This window comes from Prionailurus viverrinus, chromosome B4, assembly GCF_022837055.1.
Source record: "Prionailurus viverrinus isolate Anna chromosome B4, UM_Priviv_1.0, whole genome shotgun sequence".
Lineage (NCBI taxonomy): Eukaryota > Metazoa > Chordata > Mammalia > Carnivora > Felidae > Prionailurus > Prionailurus viverrinus.
Genome location: NC_062567.1, coordinates 25,509,034 through 25,534,625, shown reverse-complemented (window position 1 = coordinate 25,534,625; position 25,592 = coordinate 25,509,034). Strand labels below are relative to the sequence as shown.

Below are 25,592 nucleotides of genomic sequence, written 5' to 3'. Positions count from 1 at the left end.
GATATTTAATATTGCTGAGCCTCAGTTTCCTTATCTACAAAATGGAGCTAATCTTACAGAATTGTTGTAAGAATGAAAAGAAATGAAGTATGGGAAAGCAGTTGGCACTAGGTACACCCACTCAGTGTTATTTTACTTAGCTAATATGTATGAGTTGGAATTGCAACTGAATGCTCATTTTCTGTGTCAGCCTTGTCAGTCCCACAGTTTTTCCAAAAAGAGGCACGTCTCTCAAAACCTAAACTAGATCTGAAAACTCCTAAGGAAAGGCAAAATTAGCCTGATTTATCTTTGTCCCCAAAGTTCAAGGTATTGGGACCAGCTTTGAAATGGTGGGAAGGTAAGCTGGCACCCTGCAGTGTGGAGAAGACCAAGAGGGGTATGAAGACCTTGCCTGAGTCTTTTAGGGAGTAGCTTCAGGCATTCTACTAGACAGGCTAAGGAATGGGACAAAGGCCAGGGAATGAGCCAAAGATCTGACAGCAGATGCACTTCATAAACTGAATTATCATATTCAAATAGTCTTCCTTTTGTTCTATTATTATTTATAAAGACAAATATTTTTGAAAATAACTTTTTTTTTAAAGATATACTAAGGAAACCCAAGAAAAGGGGGTTTTACTTCCTTTTATTCAGGATTTAAAAAATCTTTTTAAATTTAAAATAGTTTTAGACTGGGGCGCCTGGGTGGCTCAGTCGGTTAAGCGTCTGACTTCGGCTCAGGTCATGATGTCGCGGTTTGTGAGTTCTTGCCCTGTGCTGGGCTCTGTGCAGACAGCTCAGAGCCTGGAGCCTGCTTCAGATTCTGTGTCTCCCCTCTCTCTGCCCCTCCCATGCTCATGCTCTGTCTCTCTCGGTCTCTCAATAATAAATAAACGTTAAAAAAAATAAAATAGTTTTAGACTTACAGAATAGTTGAAAAACGAGCACAGACTTCCAGTATACCCTTCAACCAGCTTCCCTAAGGGAGAACATCTTACATAATCACAGGTCTACTATGGAAACCATTATATTAATGTTAATACAAAACCATTAAGTAACATACAGACCTTATTTGACTTCTGCCAGTTTTCCCACTAATGCCCTTTTTCTTTTCTAGTTCAGAAACGAATTCTGGACCCACAGTGCATTTAGTTGTCAGGTCTCCATAGCCTCCTCGAAAATTTACAATCCAATCAAGTGTCTGGCAAGTTGCTTTAGTCTTTGCTTTTTCATTACCTTAACATTATTGAAGAGTACTGATCACTTATTTTGTAGAGTGCCCCTCAATTTGATTTCCCTGATGCTTTCCAATGATTTGATGAGGAAATACTTTTGAGCAGGAATACCACTTAAGTGATAGGCCTTTGTTAATATATCTTACAGGGGTATATAATGTCACTATCTCTTATTTCTATCAACCTTAATCACCTGGTTAAGAAGGTGTCTGTCAGGTTTCTTTCTGCTAGTTATTATGTTTTTAAGATTAATAATTATCTGGTGAGGAAATACTTTGATATTATGCAAATATCCTTTTGTTCCACATACTTTCATCCATTAATTTTAGCATTCATTGATGTTTCTTGCCTGCAACAATTATACTATGGAGTTTGCTTACAGCAATTTTCCATTTCCCTAATTCTTAATTTATAACTGAAACTCTACTATAAGGAAGAACTTTCCATTCTCCCCCATGTATGTATTTAAGTATTTATATAAGTACAGATGCATGGATATTTATTTTATTCTACAGATTATTTATAATCCAATACTATCATTTATTTATTATGCTGCTAAAATTGTTCCAGATTTGGCCAATGGGAGTTCTTTCAAGTTGGCTCTTATGCCCTTTTGACAGGATGCTTTTTAAAAAATACTTTCTTGCTTGTTGTTCCAGGCTTAGCTTATATTTACCCTACCTCAGTTCTAGAATCAGACATTTATGCAAAGAGTCTTAGTACCTTTTTCTTTTAATGTTTACTTATTTTTTGAGACAGAGAGGTAGAGAGAGAGAAAGAGAGAGAGAGAGAGAGAGTGCAAGGATGCGTGCATGAGTGGGGGAGGGGCAGAGAGAGAGGGAGACACAGAATCCAAAGTAGGCTCCAGACTCTGAGCTGTCGGCACAGAGCCTGACGTGGGGCTTGAACCCATGAACCATGAGATCACGACCTGCGCTGAAGTCGGATGGTTAACTGACTGAGCCAACGAGGAGCCCCAGCCTTGGTACCTTTTATTGAAGAATGTTATTTGAATCCTAGACCTGGGTGCTAGGTATGCTCATTGCTACCAGGTATCTTGTTTCCTGAATTCTCAGCAGACAGAGCTAGGAAATATATGTATGTATATACTTTATATGTATGTAATACTTTCATATATCCCATCTATATTTTTGTATCTACCTATCTTTTTTTTTTTTAATTTTTTTTTCAACGTTTATTTATTTTTGGGACAGAGAGAGACAGAGCATGAACGGGGGAGGGGCAGAGAGAGAGGGAGACACAGAATCGGAAACAGGCTCCAGGCTCTGAGCCATCAGCCCAGAGCCCGACGCGGGGCTCGAACTCCCGGACCGCGAGATCGTGACCTGGCTGAAGTTGGACGCTTAACCGACTGCGCCACCCAGGCGCCCCTACCTATCTTTATATATACAGTAAAACCTTGGATTGCAAGTTACTTGTTCTGCAAGTGTTCCTCAAGATGAACAAACATTTCTAATAAATTTTAACTTGATAAACAAGTGATGTCTTGCAACACCAGTAGTATGTGACACCGAACGTCACATGATCACAACTCATCATGGTCCTCTCTCTGCGGGATTGTGGGTGATCGTCTCCCATGCTCAGATGTTTGGTCGCAGGCCATGGTGTTTAGCAGAAATCAATGATTTTTCAGAACATTGGAAAGGTGCCCACAACTGACACTAGTGTATTTTTTGTCACTTCAAAGCACCTATAGACAGTTCTTTGCTTTTCCATATAAGAGTAAGCTCAGGAATGCTTCACTTCATTCTAGGTCAGGCTGCCTGCAGATATAGACCCTTTCACTTTGCTGCCTTATCGCCAGTTACATTAAATACAGTATAGGACAAGAGTTTATTAATACTGTACCATAGTCAACATCCGTGCGAGCGTATACAATGGCTCCCATGCAGAAAAAGATTCCACGGAATCAATAGAGAACAGTGATTCTGTTAGTGATAGTAAAAGCCATCCTATACAATAACCCTCCTCTCTCATCTCACTCACACTAGCCATGAAGGTTTTCAAAGGTAAGTGTGGGTTAATTTGTTTATTTTTCTTTATGTATTTCTTTATTATTTTGTATTGTATTACAGTATAGTAATCATCTTTATATGAGTATTTCTGGGTTGTAGAATAAATTATCTGAGTTTCCATTAATTCTTATGGGGAAATTTACTTTGATACACAGTGCTTTGGATTACAAACATGTTTCTGGAACGAATTATGCTCATAAACCAAGATTTTACTGCGTTAAGTTCATACTGACACATCTGATCCCAACAGAAAACCATAGGATTTATTCTAGCCTTCTCACTTTTCTTGATTTGTAACTTCTTTCTCTGATAGTAAGAAATCTGGGGCTCATTACCCTGAATATATTTACTTATTTGTTCAATTAGAGCATATACAAAAGTAGTTTCAGAATAAACCATAGCTTTGTAAGAAACAAATTTATTAACTAGAGGGAAAATGGGGTGGGATAGTAGGCTTGGGGGAGTACAGCTTACATATGTAACCATGAAAATGCTTCCCATACACAAACACAAAAATAATTTATATACTATGCAGACAAGGACAACGGAAAAATGAAATACAATGACAAACAGAACTAACTGCACTAGAAATGAATTATATAACACACTGAAGGGGGTGGGAAAGACAAGAAATAGCCTACGAAACTTTGGAAAAACAACATGTTGAATATACACTATAAGGCTAATGGCAAAAAGAACTGTGTACAACACTGTAATTTAGGTAAGCAAATTTGTTTGGGATTTTAAAGAGAAGAGAGTGTACAACTGAGGTTCAGCATTGTAGGAAAAGTCCAAATTCCTTCCTTAGTGTCATCTCTTAATAGTTGGACATTTAGAGGTAATTAGATATTAGAGGTGCATATTTAGTACAAATGAAATTGGATTCTCTTGCAAGCACAGCGCAAGAAATACCTCTGTGTTCATCTGGGCTGGTCTTTGCATATCATAGATGCAAAAGTGGAACTCAAGAGACACAGTAGTGTGATGAAGAGTAGGAACCATGTGCTGAGCCTTTTCTATATCTCACAGTACCTTTGGTTGAAAAAGGTTCTGAAGAGGAGGTTAAACTGAGTCTTGAGAGAGAAATATAACATGGTTCAATGCTAAGTTACATAGTAATTGATGTATTCTTTGCATAGATTACTTACAGTGTTGTGTTATAACCTATGTATGCCAAGGAAAGCCTTCTTGCTATGGGTAACATCAAGATTTTAAATATTTTTATTACAAGGAAGTTTTCATTGCTTGGCATTTTTGTAAGCACGTAAATTTCTATAGAGTTTAGGAAACTTCAAGTCAGAAAAATGTTTAGGTCACTATTGCTTGGGATCATTCTTTCAGATCACCAATTAAAAAACTAAGGAATGACTAACATACTAAACAATATTTTATCTTATCAGATTAGTTTTATATACTTTTGGAAAACTAAAATTATGAGAGGACTATAAAACAGGTGTCTCAAAAATTAGAGAATATATATTTGAAAACGTTTAACTGACAGAAGCATGAGAGTTTTGGGCTGCACCACAAGAAGCTCTTATGAGATGAGTGTAGATATGTTGGAGCACTGCCAAGTTATACTATCTTCCCTGCACACACAATTTAAAGTTGATTGTCTTGCAAGACAACAGGACTTAATTAGCCTAGCTTTATTTTTGAAAGTAAACATGTCCTAGTTTATTTAATATCTACAATAAAAATAGTGCTTCTTCAATATGATCCTAACTCGAGATTTCATTCACAGCTAAGAATAGCTTTTTAAAGGTACTTCTTACATAATTAACATTTTAATGGCATATTGTATTTTCAAATATACTTTAGATTGTTGATTTACACTATGCCACAGATGTGTGAATATCAGTTTCATGTGCTGGTCTCTAGCATGGCTAAATGTCACTGACCACTTTCTTCTCTATTGTTTCTCCCTTTCCATAAAGGTCTTTAAAATAACTCACTGGCATAAATGGTGTGGCTTCCATTAGTTAAGTGACAGTGAATGGCCTTTGCTTCACTATTTCTTGGTCACCCTCGAGTAACTAGAAAGGAAACACTTCATTGAGGAACTTGCCTTCCAAAAACCTAAGTTGTAGCTACTCTATTTTGTAAGCAAAAAACACTGCTAGTCTCTTTTTTCAGCACCAGAAAACTTTACATACTGATGTCTTCTTAAAGTTCTTAATAGTGATATGATCAAAACACCCTACCTTTTCCCCTTGTTTTTATTTAGTTTTCACATTGTGTAGTAGTTTATTAATGGAATGCTAAAGAAAGAACACAAGAAGAGAGAGCAGTGCAGACAGGTCTCATGAAAGAAAAGAACCTGAAAGCAACTGAAACAGTAGGGCTCTATCTACCACACAGGCTGACTGCCCTTTAGAGTAAGCTCCTCTCTTAGTACCTCAAGTTTTCTCTTTCTGCTTCAGGAGCAGGTTGGTTTGGTCAACCATGTACAATTTGATACACTAATTTTTCAAAATCAGCCACGGGGAGCATCTTGCAGAGCTCATAAAACAATTCAAGGGTAGAAAAGTTCTTTGGATCTGAAGCCCCACTGCATAAACTTTCAGTTGAATGCATGACTAAGACATAAATGCATGACTTAATGGTAACCAATTAAATGAACTATTAAGAGTTACTAACTTCGATATTCATTAATTTAATTTACTGAGGATTTTGGATCAGTATTCTAGCAAGAAGTCTTGGTTGCATCACTGGGCAGTGTTGCAGAGCTGTTGTGCACATGTTCACAAAGACATTTTAAACTCTCACAATGGGAAACTGTACTTTAACTGACAGAAGGCCAGAATTCTCTTGATTTGTGATTTTCAGTGGGCTGATAACAATTTTTTACTTTGGTTAAACTTGTTTATCAAAGGAACAATTTCGTGTTTACTGATTTGCTCTATTTGGACATGTAAGATTGCTCTGAAGACAGTAGGACACATATAAACTTTTCATTTTTTCAAATTAGGTGAGATAAAACCTAAAATTAGCACTTACATAGGTTTAGAAGTGTAGTTTATTTATGAAAGAAATGTATCTTCAACTGGAGTATTTCTTTTCTTTATAGGAGTTTTAAGTAGTTTTCAGTGTGAGAATATTCTCTTTAATATAATGCATGTTGAACAATAATGCTCATACAAAAATAGTTATGTTGAGGTAAGAATTAATGTATAATTTTAAATATCCCATGACTTGGGTATCAACTTTACCACAAAATTTGGTTATATATAGCTTTTTATGTAGGTTGCACATAAAACAAATTATAATTATTATGTAAATTGTAAGTATTAATATTTACTACATGTTTCATTAATTATTTATACCTATACTTACAATCTATTTTGTTTCATCATCATACATAATTAAGAAAGCCCTAGGAGCAAATTATATTGTATACACCCACATTTTTACCCTTTTCCGTGTTCTTACTTCCTTCCTGATATTCCAAGATTCCTTTCTTTACCATTTCCTTTCTGTTTAAAGAGCTTCTCTTAACCATTCATTTAGGGTAGATTTGTTGGTGACAAATTCTCCTTGTGTTCCTTCATTTAAAAATATCCTCATCTCTTCTCCATTTTTGAGGGATATTTTCTCTGGATATAGAGGTCTAGGTTGACAATTCTTTTCTTTCAGCATTTGAAGTATCCCATTTCTGCCTGGCTTTCATAGTTTCTTATCAGAAACTGTTGTCATTCAAATCACTTTTCCTCTATAGATAAAGGTATCCCTTCTCTCTCTGCTTTCAAGATTTTTTCTTTGTGTTTAGCTTTTAGGAGTTTGACTATGATGTGTCTTGGCATGAATTTCTTTGGATTTATCCTGTTTTGGGGTGTAGGTTGATGTCATTTGCCTAATTTTGGAAATCCCAGCTATTAATTCTTTGAATACTTTTTCAGCCCCATTCTCATTCTTTTCTCCTGGAATTCTGATGACATAAACTTATATCTAAACAGGTTGCTCAGATTCTGTCCTGTTTTTCCAGCCTATTTTCTTTCCTTTGTTCATATTAGGTAAATTCGATCTCCAACTTCACTGATTCTTTCCTCTGTCCTCCATACTGCTGAGTCTGCAAACAGAATTTAAAATTTTTATTTATTATATTTTTCAGTTCTAACTAAATTACCTATTTGGTGTTTCTTTATGTTTTCCATTTCAACAAATAGACTGTATTACTGTATCTTTCTCCATGTTTCTTAAGTACAGTGACACATTAGTTTTAGGTACACAAATGATTTTTGATACCTATGATCATCACATTGAGAAATGACCACAACATTAAGTCTAATTACCACATGTCATCACACAAATTTGTAACTTTTTTCTTTTGGTAAGAACTTTTAGATTTACTTCCTCAGCAACTTGCAAATTTATAATACATCATTGACTATAGTTCCCATGTTGTATCTTATATCCCTATGACTTACTTTATAACTGCAAGTCTGTACCCCTTGATCTCTTTTACCAATTATGACACCCCCATTGTTCTCCCCTCTAGAAACCACCAAACTTTTCTTATATCTGTGAGTTTTGTTTGTTCATTTTTTTTTTTAGATTCCAGATGTAAGTGAAATCATATGGTGTTTGTCTTTCTTGGTCTGACTTATTTCACTTAGCATAATACTCTGATGGTTCATCCATGTTGTCACAAATGGCAAGATGTCATTCTTTTTTTTTATAGTTGGGTAGTATTTTATTGCATATAGATACACCACATCATCTTTATCCATTCACCTATCAATGGACATTTAGATTGTTTCAGTATCTTTACTATTGTAAATAATGCTGCAATGAACCTATGGGTGCATACATCTTTTCAAATTAGTGGTTTCCTTTTTTTCAGATAAATATCCAGAAGTGGAATTACTGGATTTTATGGTAGTTCTATTTTTAAGTTTCTGAGGAACCTCCATACTGTTTTCCATAGTGGCTGCACCAAATTACATTCTCACCAACAATGACTCTGTTTTCTTCACATCCTTCACAAACATTTTTTGTCTTTTTGATAACAGTTATTTTTACAGGTATATAAAGTGATATTTTATTGTGGTTTTGATTTGCATTTCCATGATGTTTAGTACTGTTGAGCATCTTTTCATGTGCCTATTGGCCCATCTTGAGATCCTCTGCCCATTTTTAATTGGACTGCTTTTTTGTTATTGCTACTGAGTTGTAGGAGTTCTTCATATACTTTGGATATTAACCCCTTATTGAATATATAATTTGCAAGTACCGTATCCCATTCAGCAGGTTCCTTTTTTATTTTGTTGATGATTTCCTTCACTGTGTAGAGACTTTTTAGTTTGATATAATCCCACTTGTTCATTTTTGCTTTTGTTGTCACAAAAGTATGTTTCTAGAATCATATCCAAATAGATATTATTGAGACTAACGTCAAGAAGCTTACCACCTAGGTTTCCTTTTAGGAGTTTTATGGTTTCTGGTCTTACATCAAGTCTTCAATCCATTTTGAGTTAATTTTTGTGTCATTAAGATAGTGGTCCAGTTTCATTATTTTGTGTGTGCCTGTCAAGTTTTCCCCACAACATTCATTGAAGAGACTATCCTTTCCTCACCGTATAATATTGCCTCTTTTCTTGTAAATTAATTGACCATCTATCTGTGAGTTTATTTCTGGGCTGTCTCTTCTGTCTCACTGATCTATGAGTATGTTTTTCATACCCATACCATACTGTTTTGATCCCTGAAGCTTTGTAGTATAGTTTCAAATCAGGCAGTATGATGTCTCTAGCTTTGTTCTTCTTTTTTCAGGCTATCTGGGATCTTTTGTGGTTTCATAAACATTTTAGGATGGTTTGTTCTATTTCTATGAAAAATTCATTAGAACTTTGATAGGGATTGCACTGAATCTGTATATTGCTTTGGGCCTACAGATATTTTAATGATAATAATTCTTCCAATTCATGAGCACAAAATAGCTTCCCATTTATTGTTGTCTTCTTCAATTTCTTTTATTATTAATGTCTTTTAGTTTTCAGCGTGCAAGTCTTTCACCTCCTTGGTTAAATTTATTCTTAGGTATTTTTTTTTTAGATGCAATTGCAAAGGGGACTATTTTCTTAATTTCTCTCATAGTCAGTATATAAAAATGCAACAGATTTTTGTATGTTTATTTTGTACCCTGCAATGTTACTGAATTTATTAGTTCTAAAAGTTTTTTGGTTGAATCTTTAGGGGTTTCTATATATAAAATCATGTAGTCTGCAAATAGTGACAGTTACACTTTTTCCTTTCCAGTTGGATACCTTTTATTTCTTTTTCCTGCCTAATTGCTCTGGCTAAGACTTTCAATACTATGTTGAATACAGTGGTGAAAGTGGGCATCCTTGGCTTAATCCTGATCTTAAGGGAAAAGATTTTAGCTTTTTATCACTGAGTGTGATGTTAGCTGTGGGCTCATCATATATAGCCTTCATCATGTTGAAGTATACTCTGTCTACATCCACTTTTTTTGAGTTTTTATTATAAATAGGCACTGAATTTTTTCAATTCTTTTTCTGCATTATTGAGATGATCATTGAATTTTTATTCTTCATTTTGTTCATGTGGTATATCACAGTGGTTTGTGAATGTTGAACTATCCTCACAGTCCTGAAATAAATCCCAGTATTTAATGAATTATTGAATTCGGTTTGCTAATATTTTGTTGAGGATTTCTGTATCTACGTTCATCAGGGATATTGGCCTATAATTTTCCTTTTTGGTTGTGTCATCAGGTTTTGGTACCAGGGTAATGCTGGCTTTGTAAAATAAATTTGGAAGCATTCCCCGCTTCCATTTTTTGGAATAATTTGACAAAGATATTAACTCTTTTTGAATGTTTGGTAGAATTCACCAGTGAAACCATCTGGTCCTGAACTTTTGTTTATTGGGTTTTTTTGATTACTAATTGAATCTCCTTGCTAATATTTGGTCTATTTAGGTTTTCTATTTTTTTTTTTTATGATTCAGTCTTAGAAGATTATATGCTTTCCATTTCTCCTAGGTTGTCCAGTTTGTTGTATTTAATTGTTCATGGTATTCTCTTATGATCCTTTGTTGTTCTTTGTGTTAGTTGTAACTTCTTTCTTTTCTGATTTTATTTATTTGAGCCCTCTTTTTTTTCTTGGTGAGTCTAGCTAATGGCTTATTGATTTTGTTAATCTTTTTAAGGAACCAGCTCTTAGTTTCACTGATCTTTTCTACTGTCTTTTGGTCTCTATTTCATTTAGTTCTTCTCTCATCTTCATTTTTTTTTATTCTGAGACTGTATTTTTTTAGTTGAAGCATGTTCATAATTGTTTGCTGAAACATTTTGATCAAGCCTGCACTCCATGATGATCTGTGTCAAGTAATTTAACACCTTTGTCACCTCAGTATTGGTGTATGTTTACTGTTTTTTCTACTTAAGTTGAAGTTTTTCTGGTTCTGGGTATGACAAATGATTTTTGAATCAAACTTGGACATGTAAGTTATTATATAAGGAGACAAAGATATGCAATATTATTTAAATCTTCTGTTTTAGCAGGTTTCCTGTGAGAAAGAAGGCACTGTCCCATTACTGGGAGGTGTTGAGGTTTTTGTGTGTTGGCTTCTCCAGCACCAGGCTGATCTATGAGGGATGTATAAGAGGGTACATAAACAAAAAGAAAACCCTGGGAACTCACTGCAGTATTGTTCCTTGGGTCCTTTGGTCCCTAGCATGTCTGTCTTCTTCTATCTACCTTTCAGAATCTTTGTTTTATATGAAATGTTGAGATTTTGGCTGTACTTAATAGAAGGAATAGAAAAAAGTATTATCTACTCCGTCTTTCTATAAGAAGTCGCTATAGTTTTTTTTTAATTGATAAAGGATTATGTGATTATGTTTTATTTCTTCCTGGATGCCTTATATAGGGCCACAGAAACTTAATCTATATTCATATTTTATATAAGAAATGTTTCTTAAGAAAGAAAAGGGTCACACAGATGGAATTTCCAAGTATCTCATATTTTAAAAGCATACAAAGAATATAAAGTATACAGAGAACAGAAAGAATGTCACATAATCAAGGATGAACATATGAGTTTAGACAATGTAAGACCCAAATAGTGTCAAGAAGATAAAAAATGTGAAAAAAAATTGAAGCTCTCAAAATGCTAAGGAAATCAAGAAGGGGAAGAACTGTTTTGTTGAAATTGATGGTATAATTAATGAAGATTAAAAATAAAAAAAGGACAGCATCTTAACTCATCCACTCATTTGTAGGAGATTTGTTTAAGGATATAATATGGATTAAGTATTAGTAGTAAAAGACAGAGATCAATGAGATACAGTTCTTGTTCTCAATCATTATTTTAGTGAAACAGTGATCAATCACAATACAATGTGTAAAATCTATGAACAATTTTTGGAAAGCTAATTTTACTATGTCTATGGAGTTCAGGCAATAGAAGGAAAGGAAGAGAAGACAGAAAAGGACAGAAGGAAGAGAAGGTGACAGAAAAGGAAGGTGACAGAAAAGGTGACAGAAAAGGAAGAGAAGGAAATGCCAGGCAGATAAAACAGGATATACAAAGATTCAAAGGAATGAATGAATGTGGACAAAGGAGGTGGTGCAAAATCAAGTTTAGAAAGACAATACGTAGCTGTCATGCAAAAGCATTTAGGCTCAAATCCCAGGGGTAGCCAAGAACTACAAGAATTAGTTGCGATTTTCTCTTCCAGAAAACATAAGTTCATGAAGCAAAAGAGAATCAAAACTCATGATAGATAAGTCATTATACACTTGGTCTCCTGGCTCATATAAAATATTTTTAGAAAATATAAAAGCATTTGAAAATAAATCACTGACCTGGTTATGATCTTTGAGGGAACATGGAAGATTAGGAGAGATGAACAAATGTCATTGAATTTGCACCTTCCACCTCTGATTTCCTTTTGTAAACTATAGATCAGAGATATTTGATTTCTAGCCTACAAATGTTTCCTAGAATAGATTATAAAGGCTGTGTGTGTATGTGTGTTTAAAAAAAATGATCATGAACATCCAGAATTGGTTCACTGAAAAAAAGTCATATAAACTGGCCTCATATCCATTTTGGACAGTATTACTAGGAGACATGATATCATATGATATTTATTTTTCAAACCATTGACGGATTAAAAATAACCAAATAAATTTATTCAAAAAGTGGTGATTTATAGAATGGTGACAATAGAAGAAAGTCAGTGCCATGCCACAACGTCTGTTCTTGGCCCTACTCAAACACATTTCTGAATGACAGGAGGGACATGGACATGACAAATGACAGAATCAGAATAAAAAACAGATACAGGGACTGGTTCCAACAAGATTAAGAGTCATAAACGTCTGATAATTAGATCCCCTCCAAACATAACCATCAAATAGAGGAAACCACAGAATCACCTTAAGCTCCTTTTTCCTTCTCAATCCTGATCTAGTCCATCAGTAAGTCCTATAGACTCAAAATATAACCAGAATTTGATACATTCTCACAATCTTTACTTCTACCTTCCTAAATTAAACTGCCAATTGAGATTATGGTGATAACCTCCTTACTGGTCTTCCTTCTCCTACCCTTGCCTTCTATAGTTTATCCTCAATACAGCAGCCAAAGTCATACTTCTAAAATAAAAATAAAATTATACCACTACTCTATTCAAATTCTTCTAATGCCTTCACATTTCAATAAAAATAAAAGTATTCCTAATAGCTTACAAGACCTTTAAATGTTCTGGCATTCCATTAATCTGCTGGCTTCATTTCTACTAATCTCTCCCTCCTTCATTTTGCTCATGAGCCTCCTGGCTCTTTCTTATAGGCCAGGTTAAATGTCACAGTAATGTCTTGAGAAACAGAATGAATTGTTGAATCATTATATTGTACACTTCAAAGCAATATAACATTGGATGTTAATTATACTTGAATAAAAAAAGAAGAAAACAACAAAAAATAAAGTTTATAAATTAGTAGGGAAAAAAAATCAAAGAGATGGCTTGTGGCTATCATTTGCTCACTGATATGAAGTGATGAAAAGGGTATTTTACCATTGTGTTATTCTTTCCAAAATCCCACACCCTCAGTATAATCATGAGAAACATATCAGACAAACCTAAATTGAGAAACGTGCTACAAACACCTGACCAGTACTCATTAAGGTCATGAGAAACAGTAAAAGGCTGGTCTCCTGAGACTAAAGAGACATAACTAAATACTATGCAGTTAGGCAGGAGTGGATCCTGAACAACAAGAGGATGTTAATGGAAAAACTAGTGAAATCCAAAAAAATCTTAGCTTAAAAAAAAAGTGGACTCTTCTAACCCATGAATTTATACCTCCATTTATTGAAATATTTGCTAATGCCTCTAATAAGAATTTATAATTTTTTATATGTGGTTTTAACACAACTGTTCTCATTTTATAGTTCTTACTGATGTATAAAGAGGACTTTGAATTCAGTATATTGTTGATATCTAAAAATTTATCAAATTCCCTTATTAGTCCTAATAATCTATGTGCATTCCTTTTTTATACAGTTATATCATCTGTAAATAATAAGTTTTGTGTTTTTGCCTTTCTAATCCTTATCTTTATTAATTTATTTTCTGATCTAATTGCACTGGGTAGCAATTCTCATATAAGGCTGATGGAAAATGTGGTGGAAAGTGTGGAAAGAGTGGTGATAGTGGAAATCATTACCTTGTTCTTGACTGCAAAACAAGTTTTCAACATTTTGCCATTAAGTAGAATGTCTGTGATAGATTTTATAGAAATATACTTTATTAGAACAAGGAAGTACCCTCTTTTCCTAGTTTACTAGCTTTTATGATATCCGTTCGTACGTACTAAATTCATACGTACTAACTTTGTTTTCTGTCTGTTGAGAAGAATATTTGATTGTTCTCATTAAGTCTGTTCACTGCGGTATTTTTGAACTGCATCTCACACATTTACATACATATGTATTATATAACTAATATTTTGCTTAATTATTGTGCCTGTATACAACTGAGTGAGTCTGTAATTCTACCTTCTTATAATTCGTTTTGGTATCAAGATTATGGTAGCCTCATTTAAAGAGTTGGGGAATCTTCCCATTTACCCTAGGCTTTGGAAGAGTGGTCTAAAACTGGAATTACTGTCCCCTTGAATGTTTAGAAAAACTTACCAGTGATGCTACCTGGGTTAGAGTTTTCTTTGCAGGAGAGAAAAAAACATAAATTTTATAATATATACATATATGATATATACATAATATATACCATATATCCAAATACACACACATACACACATATATAAATGATCACACAGAAAATTTTAATCTTTTTTTTCCTTTTGGTGTATGGTTCTATGAATTTTAACACATGTATAGATTCATGTAACCACCACCAAAATCAGGATACAGAACTGTTCCATCATCCCCCCAAATTCTCTAGTACTATCCCTTTAGAGTCACACTCTCCATGCTCTAGCCCCTAGCACCACTGATTTGTTACCCAACATACAGTTGGTCTTTTTGAAAATGTCAAATAGATGGAATCATTTTTCAAGTCTGTAACCTTTTGAGACTGGCTTCTTTCACTCAGCATAATGACTCAGAGATTCTTCCAAATTGTTGCTTATATTAATAGTTTGTTCCTTTTTTATTGCTAAGTAGTAGACCACTATTATATGGATGTACAATAGTTTCCTTATCCTTTCACCTGCTGAAGGACAAGGGATTGTTTCCCGTTTTTGGCAGTTTTGAACAGAGCTTCTTTAGGCACCAGTGTACAAGTTTTTGTGTAAACCTGTCTTGATTTCCCTAGGAAAAACACTCAGGAGTGGGACCGTTGGGTCATACAACCCAACGTTGGTTAATTTTATAATAAAGTGCCAAACTGTGTTCCAGAGCGACATACCACTTACAATGAGCAATGTATGACAAGTTTTGGTTGTTCCAGATCTTCACTCCCTCTTTGTGGGAATACTTTTGACCATTATTTCAATTTCTTCAGAGGTTTTATAACACAGTTTTCCAGTTGTTCCCCAGACAGTTTTGGTTAGAATTTCTAGTATCTTGCCCATATTTTCAAATTTATTGGCATGCAGTTGTTTGCAATACTCCCTTTTACCTTGTCAATGTCTGTAGTATCTTAGTTATGTCCTGCTTTTCATTCTTGATTTCGGTTATTTGTATATTCTCTTTTTTTTTCTTGTCAATTTTGTCAAAGGTTTGTTAATAGTTTTCAAAGAACAGAGTTTTGCCTATGCTGACCTTTTGCATTGTAGGTTTGTTTTCAATTTTATATTACTTTCTTGTTTTTACATTTGAAAATCTTTTAGCTGTTCTTTTTTCTAAGTTCTTAAAAATAGATGCCTAACCCATTAACTTTTAGCCAGAACCTTTTCTAAAGTATTTATTTAAGGTTCTAAGTTTTCCTCTAAAATTTTTTTATGAGTATTCCATATAGTTGAAAAATATTTTGCAATTACTAAGTACATTGTTTATACACCTTATGTATATTTTCATATCTTCTATATCCTCATTGGTTTTGTGTAATTATTCTATCAATGACCAACTGAGGTGTTAAATCTTCCACAATGTCTATTTCCCTTTCTATATGTTTGAGGGCTTATTATTAGGTACAAACACATTTAAAATAATATTTTATTAGGGAATTTAATCTTTATTATTATTTTTTATTTTCAAATTAGTTAACATACAGTGTAGTCTTGGATTCAGGAGTAGAACCAGTGATTCATCTCTTACACATGACACCCAGTGCTCATCCCGAAGAGTGCCCTCCCTAATGCTGTTCACCCATTTAATCCACTCCACCACCCCCCGATCCCCATCAACCCTCAGTATGTTCTCTGTATTTAAGAGTCTTTTATGGTTTTCCTCTCCCTCTGTTTTTATCTTGTTTTTCCTTCCCTTCCCCTATGTTCATCTGTTAAGTGATTTCGCTTAATCTTTCATTATTATAAAGTGATCCTATTATCTATAATAATGCTTTCAAGCGTTAAAAGTTGATGTCATCTGAAATTTAGTCACATCCACTTTTTAAAGCATTTTCATAGGAAATACTATGCGTCTATCTATTTTTTCCATATATTTGTAATCTCTGTTCTTACGTCTCAGATCTATCAAGGATTTGTTTCCTCATGTCTAAAATACATTCTTTAAAATTTGCCTTAATAAGGGTCTACTGATAATAAATTTTCTGTTTTCAAACTTGTCTGAAATCATTACCTTATTTCACCTCCTTTCATAAAAGAAATCTTTGCTAAGTATAGAATTCGGTATTGGCAGGCATATTTTACTGCCCAGCTTCCGTTGTGGTTACTAGGAATTCAGCTGTCAGCCTAACTGCCACTTTCTTAAACACGATCTGACTTTTTCAAATTTACTTTTAAGAGTGTTCTTTTGTCTTACATGTTCTGCAATTTCACCATAATGTGAATAGGGGGTAGACTTATTTATACTTCTTGAGATTTACTGGTCTTCTTGAGTCTATGGTCTTGTGACTTTCACCAACTCTGAAAAAGTCTCAGCCATTATCTCTTCAAATATTGCTGCTTCCCATTTCATTCTCTCTTCTCCTAGAATTAAGATATATATTGGACCGTCTCATTCTATTCTTCATGTTTCTTATCCTGTTTGTGTGTGTGTGTGTGTGTGTGTGTGTGTGTGTGTTTCTATCTTTATTTCTGAGTTGTATTTAGTATAATTTCCCCATTTTCCAATTCTTTAATTCTTTCTTCAATTCTGTTTACTTTTTGTTAAAATCATGCTTTGAATCTGAATTTATATTATTCTAATTTTTCATTTTTAGTTCCATTTGGTTCTTCTTAAAATCTATTGGTTATATTTTATTCTATCAGAGCAGGAAATTTCAAATTTGTCTATTTTTTTCTTGAAAAATGACAATCATTTTATAATCTCTTTCAGATAACTCACTACTAATTACAGTCATTATGGGTGAGTTTCTGCTTCCTTTTGTTTCTGATAATTATCACTCATGCTGCTGTTTTCTTGGTAACTTACTTGGAAGATTTCTATAGTGCTAGTTTAAAGGTATGTTCTTCCAACAGATCTGAATTTGCTTCTTCTTGGCACCTAGAAGTATCAGCATAGATACTTTAAAGTATCTACTTTAAATTCAGTTATGGCTTGAGATTTATTAGGCTATACAGTAATGTGAATTTAAGCTGTAAATCATTGTAGGACAGCTGGGTTACTCCTTGTCAGAGACAATCCTGCATTCCCCCGACCCCTGGCCAAGGCAGTTTTGCTTGCTAACTCCTGAGGAAGGAGGGTTTACTCTGAGCTCACCATAGTGCATCATACTGTCAAGATGTAATTCATACTGGGGGAGGATCTGCTATAATTCATCCTGGGGGAGGATCTGCTATTAAACGTGGCTATTAAACTCTTAGGTGGTCCTAGGCTTTGTTTCTTCTCAGAGCCTGAAAACCACATCTTACATTACCCTGGTTAGGCAAATGTCCTTGAGGCCAAGGAGTCTTCTATGCAGTGCTCTGCTTACCTCTATGGGTTCCTGTTTTCACAAAGATTTTGATCTGTTAATGTCTCACTATCCAGTTAGCTCTTTTAAAGCTTTCAAGAAGATTTACGTATTCATTTTAAATCTAGCACCATTAGTTATTTTCAGTGAGAGAGTTAGTTCAAATAACTTATCCCAACACATTTTCAGACACAAAACCTCTTCATTGATTTTTCATCTTTCTTTCTCCCCCTCTATCTCATTCTTCTATCTCCCTCTTTTCCAGAAAAATCATTGTTTTTTGTTTCTTGTTTCCATATTAATACTTTGGATCAACTATACCAATGGATCAATTCTGGCCCCAGACACAAAACATGTAAGAAATCCTTGCTCCCAGAAGTTCTGAGCTCAGAATTATAGTTTAACAAGAAGTAACAGCTTTGCTATTAATGAGCTGTGATAATAAGTCAGCAATTTAATTTCTCCGGGTTTTACTTTCCAGAAGTCTAGGAGATGTCAGTCCTTCTGTTACCTTCCACACAGAACAAGCCAAATCTTATATACCTTCTACATTCCTATTAAATCTCTCCCTTTCATTCCCATTCCAAGGGCCATTTCCTTAGTTATAAAGTCTCATCTTTCCTCCATTTTCATAGCCTCCTTACTGAAGGCGCTACTGGTCTCTAGACTCTCTCCCTCCAAAATTCTTTTCCATATTGCTGTCAGACTTATTTCTAAACTGTGTATCAATGATGTTCTCATAGCTAGCTTCTAGGGTAAAGTTCAAATTCCTTGACTTAGCACACATCACCCTTCACAGTCTTTGTTTATGCCTCTGACCTCACTTTCTGCAAACACTACTTGTTCAAACCTTTATGGCTCCATGTATATTGTTTCTTCTGTTTTGAAACACCCTCTTTTCCTTCTCCTTTACCAAATCAACCTCTACTTGTCCTTTATAACTCAAGACCAGCACTGCTTCACTCGGAAATTCTTCTAGGACTTATCTTCCTCTCTCTGATTTGAACATTCCTGCTTAATGTGAACTTTAAATTTATACCTACATCAAACTGTAATGAATTTGTGACTTATTTATCCTTCTCACTCATTCAACTATAAGCAATACAGAGACAGTCTTATTCAAGTTTGCAATCCTATTCTTGCAGAATCTGCTTAATGCTATAAAATGAGGGGGCTGGTTACATGATTTCAAAAGTTCCTGGGGCCCCTGGGTGGCTCAGTTGATTAAGCCTCTGATTCTTGGTTTTGGCTCAGGTCATGATCTCACGGTTTCATGAGTTCAAGCCCTGCATCGGGCTCTGGAGCCCTGCATCAGGCTCTGTGCTGACAGTCCAGAGCCTGCTTCAGATTCTTTCCCTCCCTCTCTCCATGTCCTTCCCCCACTCATGCTATCTCTGTCTCTCTCAAAAATAAGTAAACTTCAAAAAAATTTCTTTGTCAGCTATAAATATATCCTGTTGTAGAAATCTTAACTACTGGTCCTCTGTGCTACTATTAGATCCATATTTTATCTAAGCTTCCACCAGAGTATCCAGACTCTTTGACCTGCAAATCTGACTCATTTCTCCAGAATGCCTTGCCTGGGTTTTAGTATCTTATTTAGATGACCTCCCCAAATGTGAACTCTTGCCGGGGAGGCTTCTCCTCTGACTGACCTTGAATATGATCACTTGCATGCTCTTTGCCTTTGCCAATGCCCCTATTCCTGACCTCCAACCCCTCTAATTCACAATATGTGCCATTTCCACATTCTTCTGTTTTTATACAACTGTTGTTTAAATCCTGGCAAGACAGGGTAAATAATTTAATTAGCTTATTAGGAAAAGTAGAGAGGAGGAATTTTAGATCTGAAAGAAAAGACTATATAGTCCACTTTCTTCATTTGACAGATGAGGAAGAATGTTAAATATTCAATGTAAGTTAAGCAGAGAGACTCTCTCTCTTAGAGTGACTGTTACTAATCCTTCCACTCACCCATGCTTTAGTTTAGTAAAAGTAAAAATTTTACTTAAGTAAAAATTTACAGCAAATGAAAGAATCACAGTACTTACAGGATTCTGATACATACGGGGAAATGGAAGAGGGGGAAAGAACAGGGAGAAGGAGGGAGAGTGAGAAGCTTTCAAACACTAAAAATACTCCCATGATTTATCTGTTTTGTGGATTTTTGTTGAGTCATGTTATAATTTTACTGTACCAAAATACAATCTGTAGGTTTCTAAGTAGATTCTTCATTTGAAGTCACCATATGAAATTAAAGGTAGGTTCAATTATATCCACAGTATATGGAAAGCTGGATTCTGGTTAAGAAAAAAAAACTACTAAACCTCAATATATTATTTATATTGTACAAATAATCAGAATAGCTTTATTATTCTGTTTCATGATCTTCTTTCTGGTAAGTAAGAGGATACCTTATATTGAATTTAATAGACAAATTCAGAGATCATTTCAAACTTTTCATCAAAGTTATCTTTTCAGTTAAGATATATTTTTTAAAGACTCAAGAGGCCAGAATATTACACAAAACATTAAACCCACCGTCATCGTCCCAGCAGCTCTTAGCATCGCCTTCTCTCTCGCTGCTCCCTGGTAACACTGTCTGGTCTGTGGGCTGGTCATCTCCCGGCACGCCACCCTCACAGTCTGCTGCATCTGTGATACTTTCTTCTTCCACAATATGGAGTTTGTCTTCATCATCTGAATCTGAATTTGTTTCTACCACAGTGTTATAATTTGTAACTGTAATACAAACAAGAAACAAATAATCAAAACCAACTAGCATAAAAATCAGTTTTCATACCTCAGTAAAAAGAAATTTTAAAAAGGACTTCGTTTAAGTGTTCTATAAATAGTAACTCATTTATTCTTACAACCTTCTAGCAACGCTATGAAACAGTATCTACCTGCTGTCTACTACTTATAACCCTGAAACCAGAAATAGAAACCAAGACCTAGGAAGGTAGGTACCTTGTCCAAGATCATATAGCCAGGAAGAAGTAGGGCCAGGATTTGAACTCTAGCAGTACAGTTCTATATACTGGGCTCTAACACTACATCAAGTATTCTCTCCCGCCATAATGAGTTTATCCTATGTGATACGCCTTATGTACAATTCGGGCTTCAAATCTTTAAGGCATTGAAACTAAGAAAAGAGTTCATCTTTTCTAATAAGTCAATAGTCCATCACCAAATTTACCATAAGAAAGATATGTTTAAGCTGTCAATTGGGCCTATGCATTTCATATTAATCCCACACTGAATTCAGAAAGAATCTACCAAATCAATTTAGCCAAATTCCGCATAAGGCATGATTCAAGTAATGTTTGTATGTAAGTCTGTAATTTTAGAAAAAAAATAACTGACATTCAAAAGTTTTCAAATGGCCACCCTTTCCATATCTTTAATGAATGTCAGTAAAATTTAACACCAACATTATGAAGATAAGTAAGTATTTGGAATGACCACAGCTCATAGAACCATAAGTAACAGTTGAGAATAAAATTCTCTAAAACAAATAATATAGTATAGTCAATATTTTTCCTTCAGAGTCCTTGTAATAATCACTCTACTGGGATAAATTATTTAGTACCACATTGGGTATGGTCACTGGAATGCCTCTTTTCAATTGTTTGCAAGGTGATTCTTATTTGCTAAGCAAAGACTGGAAGGGAGAAAAAGAAATCTTTGCTTTGTTTAGATAACTAAGCAATAATTACTTTCAGTTATTCTTTCAATTTCTTCCTTAAAATTTCCAACCATTCTTGAAAGAAGTTAATAACCTGAATGTATAAATGATATGCATATATACCCCCTTCTCATATAAATACACACACACACCTGACAACAAGAAGAAAGAAATACAATCAGAAGTGGATACATATGTCAAGGTGAGAATGAATAAGAAAAAATCTCCAAAACTGCTTTTATAAATCTCAGGAAGACATCTCTGCTCCAAAGAGTACTAGAGTTACCCTTTCCCCCACATTAGAAATTCTTCAGTATCTTGTCAGAAGAAATATATCAAGTTTTGTTGTATTATTAATACTTTAGTGTGAATACATTTTTCCAACTTTTTCCCAAGAGCAAACCACTTTCTCATCTCATTATAAATGTAATACATGTTCAGATCACAAGAATTCAGATAACATAAACATGTAAAACTAGTAAAAGCTCCCTCCCCCAAATTTTCCTTCCTTGACTCACTGTAAAGATAACAGTAACAGCAAATTTTATTAATTTATCTATGCATGAAATAGGCATGATACACAATCACTTTATATACTTTATCCTATTTAATTGAAATGCTGACCTCACCTTATATACATATGTATTTAATGTAAATTCTCTATATAAGTATGTTATGCATCTTTATTTTTATTTTATTTTTTTTAATTTTTTTTCAACGTTTATTTATTTTTGGGACAGAGAGAGACAGAGCATGAATGGGCGAGGGGCAGAGAGAGAGGGAGACACAGAATCGGAAACAGGCTCCAGGCTCTGAGCCATCAGCCCAGAGCCCGACGCGGGGCTCGAACTCACGGACCGCAAGGTCGTGACCTGGCTGAAGTCGGACGCTCAACCGACTGCGCCACCCAGGCGCCCCCTGTTATGCATCTTTAAATACACACATATGGAATCACATTATACTGTTCCCTACCTCGTTTATTGTCACTTAACATATCTTGGAAATTCTTCTATTTAAGTATATGTGAGGCTTTCTTATTTTCCTCTTGTTCTCATTTCATTGTACAGACAGAATTTAACCAATCACCTATACTGATAAAATTTATGTTTCCAAGTGATGATTAAGCATTAGCGACAATGTCATAATAAACTTTCTTGTAAATATATCTTTACATTGGCCATTCCTTAAATTCATTTGTCAGATATATTAGTAGAGATGGAAGTGCTGAGTCAAAGGGAAAATGTATTAAATAGATACGGAAACATGGGGAATTCCTTGTACTCCAGCCACACAATGAGGAAAGTAAATTGTGCAACTGTATGTGGGGATAAAGGGAATGATTCTTAAAGGCTGTTCCAAAGCTGTCACTATGCTTGGACATGGATAGTTGAAATGCTGTTTTGTGAAGAGCATTTAGTGATTCTTCAGTGTCTTTGGTTGGCCACTGGTGTTATTCTTGCTTTAATACTGTAGTACAGTTCTATCATTACAATTTTGTTAGTACAGTTCTATCATTACAATTTTGTTAGCTGTAGATTGTCCAACCATACATTTACATTTAGAGGATTTAGGGCTTGAAAATTACCCTATAATTAGTCTTTAAGACATATATGCACTTTTGTTCAAATATTTGCTTGCATGCTTTATAGTTTCACTAAGTTCCTTTTACTCTGAGCCACACTAAGTTCTTTTTACTTGGGTTTCTTCACCCTGTTTTATTCTGCCTGGGTTGGCTGTAGCCCTAAGTACTCTTCAAGAACACCTGTCACTTTCTAGGACTCTAGCAAAACTCCTTCTTGCTCCCCCCCCACCGCCCAGTGTGAGCTGCCATTTGGTATGGAAGATTGTAAGTCAAATACCCCAAACCACAAAGACTGCATGTAGTTTATACTTATCTTGGGAATTTTCCCAAAGCATGTTTTGAATATGTGGCATAGAATTTGAAAAAAAAAAACAAAAAAACCACTACATTTTATTGGCTAAGATGGAAAAAAGACCAATAACTATTTTCCAAGGCTTCTTACTATCTTCTGCTTTACAGTCACTTAGCTGAGAGAAAAAGCAGTGAAAATGGTTTATACTGATTGGTGTAACTTAGAAAATAGGCAAGCTTCCCTTTGTTTCTGGATCCATCCTTTTGTTGATCTACAGAATTAATTTTAAAAATAGAGCCTCAGCACAAAAAGCATAAAGAATAATGCAGGCCCTGATAAATCCTAGTAGCCAATGAAAATGTTCGTTACCTCAAGTGTCTGTCCATCAATCTCCATTCCTCTAGACTTTTAAATCTTTGGCTAAAAAATATAATAAAATATAGTTTATCTAAAGTTTGGCATATTGTTTTTTCAAAAAATTTTTAAAAATGTCTTTATTTATTTATTTTTGAGAGACAGAGAGACAGAGCATGAGTGGGAGAGGGGCAGAGAGAGAAAGGGAGTCACAGAATTTAAAGCAGGCTCCAGGCTCCGAGCTGTCAGCACACAGCCTGACACGCGGCTCTTGAACTCACAAATCACGAGATTATGACCTGAGCCCAAGTTGGACATTTAACAAACTGAGCCACTCAGGCGCCCCTGAAGTGTGGCGGCATATTCTTTTTTTTATTTTTTTTTTTTAATTTTTTTTTTTCAACGTTTATTTATTTTTGGGACAGAGAGAGACAGAGCATGAACGGGGGAGGGGCAGAGAGAGAGGGAGACACAGAATCGGAAACAGGCTCCAGGCTCTGAGCCATCAGCCCAGAGCCCGACGCGGGGCTCGAACTCCCGGACCGCGAGATCGTGACCTGGCTGAAGTTGGACGCTTAACCGACTGCGCCACCCAGGCGCCCCTTGTGGCGGCATATTCTTAACAAACAGGTGATTATCACCTTTTAGTTCTGAGTTGTAATTAAAATAATAACATTTCAAGAAAACAAAGACAAAGGGATTGGAAAAGGTAAACAGTTTTTAAAATCTTTCAATATAATTAACAATATACAATATGAATTTAAATTTCTATAGAAAAATGGTAATACTTGGAGGGGCTCCTGGGTGGCTCAGTAGGTTAATCACCTGACTAAGCTCAGGTCATGATCTCGGTCTGTGAGTTCGTGGCCCTCCTCAGGCTCTGTGCTGACAGCTCAGAGCCTGGAGCCTGTTTCAGATTCTCTCTCTCTCTCTCTCTGACTTTCCCCTGCTCACACACTCTCTCTCTCTCAAAAATAAAAATTAAAAAAAATTAAAATGGTAATATTTTCTATGCATTCCTGTTGTGACTAGAATGTGGTTAAGGACACAGTGACTTCTTGGTGGTAGTTCTTGTTGGTGTTACTTGCTAATATTTAATGCAGATATAACAGTATCCACTGCATAAGGTGGTTGTGAGGGTCTAATGATTTAAAACTGTATTGTGCTTAGATCAGTGTCTGGCACACAATAAAGACTATAGAACTATCTGCTATCATCATCATCATCATCATCATCATCATCTTCATGCTCAATCTTTACAATTCCTAAGAAGTTGGTATTGTTACATCTCTCCCTTTTATAGACCAAAACAACAACAACAACAACAACAACAACAACAACAATATCCCAGAGTAGCACAACCTGTTTGAGGTTATTTAGCTATTAAGTTATACAGCTGGACTCAAATCCTGGTGTGCCTGATTCCACAGCTCAGACACTTTAACTACTATGTACAAAGCCTCCTGACTGAAAATTGTTGCACAAATGATAAATATTCTTAAATTTGTAGTTTTGTGTCTAGCCTATTCTGGGGCCCTGGCATTCTATACTTAGCAAAATGCCACTAAAACATTTTCAAATGAATAAGAAATTTTAACCATTAGAATCTCATTGCAATATAACAGACAGTACACCATAGGGTAGTATCATCATTATAGTCAACAAACCTTTAAAGACTTTCACATAACATACTATTGTTAGCACTTGCCTGCATATAGTACCATATCAACTGCACTAATTAAACTCCCATGTAAACATGTTTCTTAAGTAATGTGCAATTATAATAAAGAATTAAATAAATTAGATGAATACAGTTCCAAAAAAGAGCAATACAATCTCAACTTCAGTCATTAAGGTAAGAGCTAGATCATCTAAATGCTTTAGAAATAAGAACCCTGCCAAGCACTG

At 34.9% G+C, this 25,592-nt stretch overlaps 1 protein-coding gene across 2 annotated transcripts in view; it reads right to left on the bottom strand.

Annotated features, from left to right (window-relative positions):
• ZEB1 (zinc finger E-box binding homeobox 1) overlaps positions 1-25,592 on the bottom strand; it is a 206,668-nt gene that overhangs the window by 50,330 nt on the left and 130,746 nt on the right. For both annotated transcript variants that reach the window (XM_047865196.1, XM_047865198.1), the window contains exon 2: positions 20,310-20,510. In XM_047865196.1, the coding sequence (XP_047721152.1) occupies positions 20,310-20,510 (201 nt within the window). The remainder of the gene's footprint in view (positions 1-20,309; positions 20,511-25,592) is intronic.